Source organism: Dipodomys ordii, unplaced genomic scaffold (assembly GCF_000151885.1).
Source record: "Dipodomys ordii isolate 6190 unplaced genomic scaffold, Dord_2.0 Scaffold9, whole genome shotgun sequence".
Taxonomy (NCBI): domain Eukaryota; kingdom Metazoa; phylum Chordata; class Mammalia; order Rodentia; family Heteromyidae; genus Dipodomys; species Dipodomys ordii.
This window is the reverse complement of record NW_012267225.1, coordinates 19,431,962-19,444,107: the sequence shown is the minus strand read 5'-3', so window position 1 is coordinate 19,444,107 and position 12,146 is coordinate 19,431,962. Positions and strand designations below refer to the sequence as shown.

General features: G+C 39.7%; 1 protein-coding gene across 1 annotated transcript; it reads right to left on the bottom strand.

The window, feature by feature from the left end:
• Positions 1-4,113: 4,113 nt before the first annotated feature.
• Mrpl15 (mitochondrial ribosomal protein L15) lies at positions 4,114-11,822 on the bottom strand. The gene is made up of 5 exons (XM_013009405.1): positions 11,659-11,822; positions 10,678-10,832; positions 9,676-9,841; positions 5,183-5,306; positions 4,114-4,913 (listed from the first exon to the last, which is right to left on the bottom strand). Exons 1-5 carry the CDS (start codon positions 11,764-11,766, stop codon positions 4,576-4,578), a joined length of 891 nt encoding a protein of 296 aa, XP_012864859.1. The 5' UTR covers positions 11,767-11,822; the 3' UTR covers positions 4,114-4,575.
• Between the last annotated feature and the right edge of the window lie 324 nt (positions 11,823-12,146).

Sequence of the window (12,146 nt, the reverse complement as noted above, 5' to 3'; positions counted from 1 at the left end):
CACACTTCATTCTCTGATACACACTAAACTGAGTGACACCTGCTATACAATTTTCCCTATTAGAGCAGAACCACTTCGTTTTCCAAAGAATAGAGCATCTTGACATTGGAAAAAACAAAACCCGGGAACTCAAAAATAGAAAATCTATAGCAATTATTTCTCTAGAATCTTTTAAACTGTACAATAACTCAAGGGTTTTGTTGTTGTTGTTTGGTCTTGGACAGTCTAAAAACGGCTGAAGCCACATACCAGGAAACTATTAAGGTCTAGACTGGGGCCTTCTTGCTTTAAGATTTCCAGCTAATGTCACCTTTTAAGATAGAGTTACCAGTCCCCTCTCCCCCCATTATCCTTGCAAAGGGCACAATCCAATAAGAATATCTTGGAGCCCAACATTGTTGTATAGTTTAAACAAACTTCGAGCTGTTTTAAACAAAATGGACAGATTTTGTGGAACATGCCTGTTTTGGCTGAGAATGATCTATAGGATTATAACACTACAACCAGGATACAGCTGTTGGTGACTAAATCCCTGCTCACCAAATAAGAACCAGCCAGCATTATACATCACCAGACATCTGTTTCCTGTTTTCATTCTTCCCTTTCTCATTCAACCCAGATTTCCTTCCACCTGGAGGCCACCAAAGACAACTACAATCAAGAAGCCTTGTTTGACTCTCTCCTTTTCCTTCAAAGACTTGTCAGGAGAGCTTAGTCATTCTACTTGGGAGGATGGGGGAGGGAAATCCAAGAGCTCTCAAGTACATTTGGAGGTGGAAGGCTATTAGGGGAAGAAAGCAGTCTACTTTTAAGTGACTTAATTTCCTCCTCACTTCCCATGAACTACTTTTCCTGTGGAGGCAGAACAGCCCACAGAAGTACAATTGTAAATAGCTTCATAAAAGGAAAACCTACAGCCCTAATAAGGTAAGGCCATAACTTACCCATGGCCAGGGCACAAGATACGGTATCTTCTGACCTTATTTCCACTTTATATAGAACAGGATGTTTAAAGTTAAGGGAATTCCTGTGTCTTGAGGAAGAGGGACAGTACTAGGGTCTGAACTCAGGGCCTTACTTTTGCTCAGCTTGCTTGCTAGGTTGGTGCCTTACCACTTGAGCCTTGACTTCAGCCTTGCTTTTTGCTGGTTATTTTTGAAGCTGGAGTCACACAGACTTTTCTGATCCCACTGACTTTGTACCATGATCATTTAGATCTCAGCCTCCTGAGCAGCTACAATTATAAGCATCAGTCACCAATGGGTGCCCACAAGGAACTTCATTCTAGGCAAATCATTGAGATCAAAGTTTTTCTCGGCCCAAGGCAAAAATCTTTATGACTAAGATATTGTAGCTGGTGGCCTGGACAGTGCTAAAGCATTGCCTGGCATACCTGGGGCCCTGGGTTCTATCCCCAGCACAGCAAAAAAATAAATAAATAAAAGTATATAATTGAAAGAGACTAGACTTCCTTTATATAACCTTTACAGTTACTGTATTTTACACAGCTTAATAAAAGTGAAATAACTTACTTTTCTAATGTATTCAATCATAAATGGCTTCAGAATAAGAAAGCAGTTGAAGTACTCTTAAAGTATCCAGGAAGTGTCTTTAAAGTAGGTGTAGATTACCAGCTTAGTGTATGCTTAGCACTCATGAGGTCCTAGGCTCAACCTCCAACACCAAATACAAATAAATAAAAGATAAACTACATATAGTAAGTTCTGAATATATAGGTAGTTCTGGGGTTTGAACTCAGAGCATGCTTTGGCTGGTGCTCTTTTGGCACATGTTGCCACAACTCCAGCCATTTAGTTGTCTCTGGTACTTTTCTGGCTTCAAGCCACAATCCTCCAGATCTGTTTTAAGTAGCTAGAATTACAGGAATCAGCCACTGGTACCCAGTTTATCATCTATGCATTTGATTTAGACAAACAATCTACATGGTTTAGTTACCTCTGTGAAGGTCAAGAATGGGCACCAGTAAAAGGGGGACTTTGCTCCTTTTAAAACCTAAGTTTCATAAACATGAACTACTTTTGTGAACTACTTTTGTTCTGATTCAAAGTTTTTTGGATCTGGGTACCATGGTTAATTGCTGTAATACTAGGAGGCTGACATCTAGAGGATAGTTTGAAGAGCCTGTGAGAAAGGGAACGGGTGTGAGGGGTACAGAATCTGAGACACCATCTCCAAATTAGTGAGCAAACAGGCTAGGGGTATGGCCTAAGTGATAGAGCTCCAGCCATGAGCAAGAAAACTGAGAGTGCAAGGTCCTGAATTAAAGCCCTGGTATTAAAAAAAGATTTTGAGGATTTTTCCCCCATAGGAACTTTAAGAAAAAAAAGGGTAATCAACAACTACTAGGAACTCAGTTAACAGCCAATAAAAATATCTTCTAGCTATGTGCTAGTAGCTCACATTTGTAATCCTAGCTACTCAAGAGACTGAAATCTGAGGATTTCCTGCCAGCCTAGGCAGGAAAGTCCATGAAAGTCTTATCTCCAGTTTACCACCAGAATACCAGAAGTGAAGCTATGGCTCAAAATGGTAGAGTGCTAATCTTGAGCAAAAAAGTATAGAGACAGTGCCCAGGCCCAGAGTTCAAGCCCCATGATGGACTATATTTTTTTTTCTTTGTACTTTCTTGGCATTATTCTTTGCAATCTTTGTAAATCGACCCCTTATGTTATATTTAAAGTAACTTTCCAAATGCCCAGTAGGGGAAACATAAAATGATTTGTCAAAAATGTTTTTTAAACAGATACAGAAAAAAGGTCTTACATTTCCAATGCTTTTCCCCTCTTCTCCTTTGAAAATACTTTGCATACCAACATGGATGAATTTACCAATTTATGGTTATATGACTTATCAAACAAACAGCATTCCACAATGGCAGATACAGAACTAAGGAATTCTGCACATTTCCTGGGTTTGCCAGATGCAATTCATCTGAGTTAAAGAGTCAGTACCAAAACCTGTATCATTTTAGTATCATTCAGTACCAAAAACCCTTGCTCATTATCTTACTAATCTATCATAAAAGGATTTTTTGACTGAGATATCAAAATAACTCAGGCCACTCCACAAGAGGACTGTTTCCAAGCTCTGACTGATGGGATATAAAGAGAAAATATGTGTGGCAGCATATAGGAACCTTTTTAGAAAAAGCTGGCTTGCTCCTGCTGGTCCTTATTTGAATCTCAAAAATCAGGACCTCTCAGCAGCTCAGGAAGAAGTCCCCTAGGGAGCAGTGAAGTCACTGGACAGAAGCAGCAGCCAGCTCAGCACTTTGTGCTTATCTGTGAGAGAAAATGAATGATAGCTCATCCAAACACTTAGACTTGTTCCCAGCACTGGAGCCAAAACTAACCCTAACACACCAACTCTGTTACTTGAGATCTTTGAAAAATGTTTTTTAATTCCTCTGGAACCTCTGCAATTTCATATTCGACAGTCAAAGATGATCCCAATGATTTTTGCTAAGTTCTAGGTCAATAATGGTTTATACCAAGCCAAATTACACAAATGCTGGATAAAAACTGAAACACATGGATGGGAAGGGATGAGAAGGGGAAACAAAGGAGGAGGCTACAATGCTTGATAAGAAATGTACTTATTATCTTGCCCATGTAATTGTAACCCATGTATTTTCACAATTAAAAAAAATTTTTTAAAGCCAAAACATACAAACAAACAAACACATTCTTGGCAGAAAAATAGATTGTAAACTCAATCCCAAGTCAGGAGTATATGGAGAAAAGTTAACAAAGAGTTACATAGTTAAGATGTTTCATTTTATTTCAAGAAAATTAGCCAGGAATCATTTTATTTCTACTGTGAAGGATTGTCATGAATTATTCAAGATGAATTTTAATGAGTATGGTAAATTAAGCTTTCCTAAACTGTGAATACAACATACCCCCAAAAAGCAAATAAGCTTACTAGTTCCTGTGTCTTTTATATCAAGTGACTTTAAGCCTGGTATGGTACAGTTCACCTGTACTTCCCAGCATTTGGGAGGCTGAGGCAGGAGGATCACTTGAGCCCAAGAGTTCAAGATACCATCTCAAAACCAAGCAAACTGAGTATAATTTTATGGTTTTTCCTCTAACCTCCCAGGAGAGGGTTCTGGGTAGCTGAGCTTCCTTAGGCTGCTGATTAAAGAACAACAGCTTACCAGCAGCTGCTCTACCTTTGGTTGAGCAGCCTGTTAGTCAATCTAACTCGCCAGTGTTGTTCTTTCTGCTTCACAGCAATAACAAGACAAATCTTGGAGGAAAAAAAAATCATGACAAAATGGACCAGAAATATTCTAAAATAGTTGTAATCATTCTGCAATAGACAACCAGAATTTCAATCTTTGATACACAACCCACATATTTGGTTCCTATGTGCAGTCCTTGCTTCTGCACTTTAAAATTATTTTAATTTTAGGAGAAAATGAAAAAGCCATGATTACAGTAATAGTATACACCACTATCTGGAGGATGACACATTTGGAGAACACAGTAAGAAACCCGATGTTCAGTCCTTTTCCTGGTACTCTTCAATAACTGCCTTCCTGGAGGGAATTCATGAGCTGTAATACTTAAGGAGATTCTCATCTGTAGGTTTAAGAATTTTCTTATCTGCCATATTCACTACCCATCCCGGAGCAAGACCAAAGAAAATCTGCCTTGGATCCTTCCGCGTACTGAGCATTTTGAAGAGTTCATCTTTAGTGATATCAGGGAGAACATAACCATATTTCTTGGCAAGTTCAAGTCTTGCTTCAGGAAATTTGGCAGGGTCTGCCAGGTAACCCCGGTTCTTGGCATCTGTGTAATATAGTACCAGATCTTCAGGTGGAAGCATTCGTTTCGGAATGGGTTGTCCACGCAGAAAGAATGGAATAGGCTTGCACAGAATTCCTAAAAATAAATAAATAACTGTAAATATTGGCTCTTTAATGACCATCATACTTAAGAAAGAGATGAGAATTATACTAGTAAATATATTTACTAAGTTTTCAATTATGAGAGAAATGAATGGAAGTTATCTGTTACAAACTACATACTGAGGACATAAATGCCTAAGGACCAAGGCAGCAACAAAATACAAACCTGGCCCCCCCCCCCAAAAAAAATAACAACTAATAGGTAACAGAGAGAGAAAAAGAAATGATAACAATTAAGCTTACCCAGACTTATTGGATCATAGAAAGCTGTAGTAACAACACCACCATTTTTTTCAATTGCAGCGATGGCCAGTTCTGAAGCCAACTGTACTTCAATGTTAACTTTTGCCTGAAATGTGTCCGCACCCTGTCATAGGTCAGAATGATATCGGTTAGTAAGGTGTTTGACTAAAAATAATTACAGCAAGCTTCTTTTAAATTGTTTCCCCTCCAAGCTATCTATAATATAGTAACAATCCCCTTATTTGTACCAGACTTAGGCTTGAACTCAGGGCCTGGGTGCTGTCCCTGAGCTTTTTTTGCTCACAGTTAATGCTCTACCACTTGAGCCAAAGCTCTACTTCTGGATTTTTGGTGATTAACTGGAGATGATCTTGGATTTCCAAGATCATTTCCAAGCTGACTAGGCCAGCTCTGAACCACCATGCTTAGATCTCAGCCTCCTCCATAGCCAGAAAGATAGGCATGCGCCATTACACCTGACTAGCAATCCCCTATTTTTAAATATCTCTGTTTTAGGGTTCTATCACATTTTTTTCTACATTTTTTTAGGCCACTCTGTTTTACCAATTCTCAATCTGTGTAGAATAACTATTTTCATATTTATTCCAGAACTATTTTACCTATTTATTTAATAATAGATTGGTTAATCCTTGTAACCATTACATAAATAAAAGCACTCAAACACAGAATAATTTGTCTAACATCACAGTTAAGATTCTAACCCAGGAAGTCTAGTGAGAGTCATAGCTTTGAGGTAGGTTGTTTTGCTTCATTTACAATGTTGAGGAGTGGGGATCAAATCCAGCCTCAAACATACAAAGCCAGTGCTCTATCACTAAGCTATACCCCCAGCAGCAATCATGTTCTTAGCTACATTATAGAACACAATATAGATAAAAAAAAACAACAACTAATCTTTATGTCCAAGGAGTTTAGAGGGGCTAAAGGATGTTGACCAGGTAGAAGAACAAAAGTATCACACAATTATCTGTACTTCAGAGGGGTTAGCCCTCTCCGAAAGGAAAAAGGCAGAAAACAGAACTCATTTTACATGAGCTCTGAGGCTGGAAAAGAGTAAGTATGCTTTTTCCTAGAACATTTGACACCAGAAAACACAGTACTGAAAATTTTAAAGCTATGTTTTCAGTCACAGAAGAGGCTAATTTTTCTCCACTTTCAAAACCGATTTATTTACTTCAAAATAGGAAGACAGCAGCATTTTCACTCTTTTTGGTCAAGGACATTTCTTGCCTATATTTAGGTATATTTAAAACTAACTACTTTCCATTTTTGTTCCTTCTTTTATAAATTGTTAATGTATTTCAAAATATTTCACTGAATCTAAGATGCATTTTCTCACATTTTTTGTATCTGATATTGTTATATATATTTATAATCAGGGACAACTTTGATTAAAAAATTGGGACCTTGACATATTCTGATTTTTATTTATTTTGTTGTTCTGATCCTTAGGACATGGCGATTGTCCCTGTGCTTCTTTTGCTCAAAGCCAAGACTTTACCACTTGAGTCACATAGTCCCATTTGCAGCTTTTTTTTTTTTTGGTAGCTTATTGGAGATAAGAGTCTTACAAACTATCTTGCCCAGGCTGGACTCAAACCACAATCCTCAAATCTCAGCCTCAAGTAGCTAGGATTATAGATGTGCACCACCAGTGTCCAGTGAATTGTGATTTTTTAATTACTGCTCCATAGACTCTTAAATGTAACCCTATTCTTGAACACTGGTGTCAGTTCCAGTATTTGCAGCATTTGTAAATAGCATTTTTAGGAAGGTTTCTTTGACAATATATATTTCCAAGTTTATCTTGTACTGGCTGATCAACACTGTCTTGATATCCACTACTTACAAATCTGAAATTCAGAAAAGATAAATAAGGTTCAAAGCTATAAATGATGTGATTGCATTTACTCAATCATTACTCCAGTAGACTTTGCAGGATAATTTTCACTAACATCTGAAGTATATTAGGATGTTATAATTTAAGTGATGATGAACTCATGGGTTCTTCCACATTAGGATACATGTCTAAAGCTGAAGTGTTGCTCAAATGGTAAAGCACCAGCCTAGCAAGCACACACACATAAAACATGCCTATTGCCTTATTTCCAGACTTAGTACACATTGTTTTGAATAAGTGTAGTCAAAAAATATAATAAATACGCTGGACATCAGTGGCTCATACCTATTACAATCTTAGCTACCAGGGAGCCAGCCAAGGGAAGACAAAACTATGAGATTCTTATCTCCACTTGAACAGAAAATAAAAGCCAGCAATGGAAGTGGTACAGCACCAGATCTGAGTGAAAAAAAAAAAAAAAATCAAGCATTCAGTCATGAGTTCAAGCCTAGTACCAGCCCAATTAAAGTAAATGACATGAGATCAAAAAGTCAAAACCAAAATTCTAAATTCCCAGACAAAACATACAGCTCATCCAGGTAACGGTGGCTCACACCTGTAATCCTAGCTACTCAGGAGGCTAAGATCTGAGGATCATGGTTCAAAGCCAGCCCGGGCAGGAAAGTCCATGAGACTCTTATCTCCAATAAACCACTCAGAAAAACAGAAGTGGCACTGTGGCTCAAGTGGCAGAGCACTAGCCTTGAGCTGAAGAGCTAAGGGGCAGCGCCCAGGCCCAGAGTTCAAGTCCCATGACCGACAAAAAAAAAAACAAAACCCAAAAAAAACCCAGCTCTGTTGATGCAGAGGAGCTGTGCCAGTCTTTACCTGCTGTTTCTCAGATTATAATTTTGTAAATATATGCCTTGCAAAAAGCAATTGTGAAAAAAAAAGCAATTGTGGCCCTAAAAGCAGCTAGAAGTTAATGTACATAAAATGAAATTTGAGATTTGCTGATGATAAATCTTTAGTAGTGTTACTAAAAAAAGTGTCAAACATCTACAGTAATGTAGTACTTTTTCAAAGTAATCTAAAAGGTTTTCCATAAACACATACTTCCCTCTAGTGGACACTCTTAACTGATGCTAGAATGGGAGTTGGTTCATTCTCTCCCCTCATAAATATTAACCAAAGACTATCATATGAGCTAATATTTCCAATATTTTAAAATATAGCAATAAAAGTACCTGCCCTCACAGGAACTTAATTTGATAATAAATGTCAGCTGTTCATTATTCAAAGAAAAATAGGTGGGGTAGGTAAGGCAGGCACAGAATGTGACAAGGACCAGGAAGGTGCTCTTTCATAAGAAGCTATAAAAAAAAATCATTCCTGACATGCTGATATTGAGAAGAAAACGAAAGAAGTAAAGGAGTAAGCTAGAAAGATACACAGAAACCCAAAGAGTGTCAACAGTCTAAATGCATAATTAAGTAAACAATCACTGCTATGCAGTACTTAATACAGCTCCTTGGGGCTGGGAAGGTGGCTCAGTGGTAGAGCCCTTGCCTTGCATGCCAGAGGCCCTGGGTTCGATTCCTCAGCACCACATAAGCAAAAAGAAAAAAGCCAGAAGTGGCGCTGTGGCTCAAGTGGCAGAGCGCTAGCCTTGAGCTGAAGAGCTGAGGGATATCGCCCAGGCCCAGAGTTCAGGCCCCACAACCGGACCCCCCACCCCCCAAAAAATTAAGCTGTATTAAGATACAGCTCCACAGTTGTGTAACTATAAAAACAGACAAGGAAATCTGTTAAATTATTCTGGGAAGGGAAAGTGATAAGTGGGGAGAAGCTTGACTGGAATATATTGTAAACATGTGAAAATGTAACAGTGAAATTCCCTTCTGTATAACTAAAGCAAGCAAAGAAGCAAGGAAAGAAAAAAGGAAGGAAAATAAGAAGGAGAAAAACACACTTTACAGCTCCTACTGCATAAAAATAAAATTAGTAGAGTGTTGATTACAGTAATTTCCCTTTAATCCCAGATTGCTTTCTATACTTACAATATTCAAGATCCATTATAGTCCAAAACGATCAAATGGAAAATTCCAGAAATAAATAATTTCTACTTGTCTTTTTTCAATATTAGCAACTGAACCTAATATAGCTAGGAAAGTGCTAGACCTCAGCCCTTTATAAATTTTAAACTGCTTGCTGGGTAGTGTGATGATATCTTACACTGTCCTGCCCAGTCTGGCCTAGAACAATCATCCCTTTTCCTACCAAATTTACATTTGTTTGTTACAGCATCACAGTGCTTGACTTTGAGTAGCTCTCATTTTATTTAATAATGACCCCAAAGCTAAATAGTGTATATGTAGCATAAAGCTAAGTAGTCACTAAGTAGTGACACTTATGAGAAGATACAGAGGTTGCTAAGATCTTTGTCAACTAATTGATATTAACCTCAAACTGTCCCTAATTTATAAAGTAATCTGTATTACAGTTATGAATGTAAAGAATATCGTGTTATACAGAGCTGGGGAATAGCTACACCATAGAAAATGGGCAGACTGCTATACACAAAAAATTTTAAAGTATCTATTTAACACCAAGAAATCTTCTAGAGACTTACCTCCTCAACCAGCTGCACCCCATAATCCCTCTTATAGGGCTGGATGGTCACACCTCTTCCATTAACAAGCTGGGTTAGATCAATAGGTTGCGTTGGGTCAACTCGACCCAAATCAATAAGATACTGCAGTCTCTTTAGACTCAAAGGATGATACTGGCGTCTGAAGCTATGAAATAAGAATGTAAGTGACAAAATAAAAATTAATATTCCTGTAAGTTCTGCAAATCACCTCAGAGCTTTATTTTGTGTTTTCCTCAGCACTTTTTCGGCTTACTAAAATAAAACCCACCTGTACAATACAAACATGTAACAAAAATCAGTATATCCTTTGTTGTTGTTACACCAACATTAATTTGTCTCTCTATATATTTACTCATATACACAAATAAGCAAACAAATTTATGGAAAATTTAACTATTTATTTGACTTAGTAAAGGAACATAAAGTAATAATAATAGCTATTACTCACTTGATGACTACAAAGGGAGAGATTTTCTTAACTGCTAACCCTCTAAAGAAACATGAGCTTAAACATTATCATGTCCATTTTTCAGGACTGAGTACATCTTGGCTTCTCTCTTCCTTCATTAATCCAAGCTAAATTTTGTTACCAAAAATGATTCAAAGGGCTAGGTAATAGTGGCTCACAAGGGATCTTAAGTACTCAAACCTTGAGGATGGTAGTTCAAAGCTAGTCTAGACAGAAAAGTCTGCTAGACTCTATTTTCAACTAGCAAAAAAAAAAAATAGGGCTGGAGGCATAGCTGAAGCTGTAGTGTGCCAGCTATGAACAAGAAAGCTGAAGGAGAATACAAGATCTGAGTTCAAGATCCTGCTCAAGCACACAGATGCGTGCATGTGTGTACACATACACATACACACAGTCTCTCTCTGAGGAGCAGTATTAAGTTTTCTTCAAAGTGTATTTTAAACTTCTACCAAATTCACAAGTGATCCTCTGTGGAAATTTGGAATTTGCCCTTTAAAAAGTAGCAACCTTACCTATGTCCTTCATTAAATCCGTATTTTGGGATTCGAATGTAAAATGGTGTCTGGCCTCCCTCAAAGCCCAGCCTGGGTCGAGTTCCTCTCTGCCTTTCTCCTTTATGGCCTCTGCCACATTTCCTACCTCTTCTTCGACCTCTTGGACGTCTTTCCTAAAGGAAAGAAGAGAGTTTTAGGATCTCCAGATACATTTCTACAAAAGTGTATTTAATCTCTTTACTGCGTTTTATTATTATTCCCGCTCATACAAATAGAACTGGTTTCAGGTGCTGTGTGCCAAGCACCGTTTTATCTGCTCAACCATCCTCACACTCTACTGGAATCTGTCTCTGAAAACGTGGCTACAAACTTGGGCAACTAAATACAAGATGTGTTTCAAATACAAAGTTCAATCAATAGATGGGACGGGAATAATAAGGGTTCTGTAGCAGGCAAGCGCTGGGGGGAAATCCTACAACTGTAGGAATAAATATAAACAAAAGTTTACGATATTCAAGAAAATGCTTTACTTTGGAGTAAATCGTAAATATGTAATTTTATCCGCTTTATTTTACTTGAATTCTATTGCACAAAGTAAAGCTTTTCCTTGTTCCTGCTGCTTCGTGAAAGCAGGTGAAATCTGTTACAATGACAGCGCGTTCACAATGCACAGCTTTTCGCCCTGCATCCGGTGCGTTTCAGAAGACAGTAGACGGTAAATCAATTCAGATCTTTACTATGACGATCAAGACTCTAAGCACTTGAAAACCATTCTGTGGTTTCTGCGGGTTCGCTCCAAACATACACTTCATGCGCATGCGGGAGCGGGGCAGGGGCGCGGGGCAGGGGAGCTGGGTTCGGACGCCCGCGGCCGCCTCAGCTCCAGCCCGGACAGCCGTTCCCGCCACCCTCGGGCCGGGCGTGACAGGCCGGGCCCGCCAGGCCGCAGGCGCTGCCCTGATATCCACCACAACCCCGCACCGCCACCAGCCTGTTTACCGGTTTCCTGGAGCCGGGATTGGGCTTCAAGTTGGCCAGGGACACTCGAGGCAACACCCGGAGCAGATCGAGAGACCGGGCCCCGCCGCCTCGAGCAGGACCGGCCATGACCCCCTCAGCGTGAGGACTTCCAAGGGCGCCCGGAGCGCAACCCCCGAGGTCACGTGGCCACGCAGTCGCGCGGTGCTGCTTTGCGCTTTACGGCCACGGCCCTCCCCCGTCGCGCCGCCGCTGCGCGCGGGAACTCGGCGTAGGGCGGGGTCTTCCGGGGCTGCCCGGGAAGCTGCCGGGAGTGGCTTGCGGTTAGTTCTCCCCGGTTACGGTCGTGTTTTCCTGGGGCGTGCCTGGCTCTCAGCCCCGTTCGGCATTCTGAACGAAAAACGGAGTCCGCATCGAAGACGCCCTGCATTAAAGAGATATTCTGGGCTCCCGTGGCTCAAGCGATGAAATCTTAGCCTAGCAGTTCGAAGTCAGCCTGGGAAGGAAAA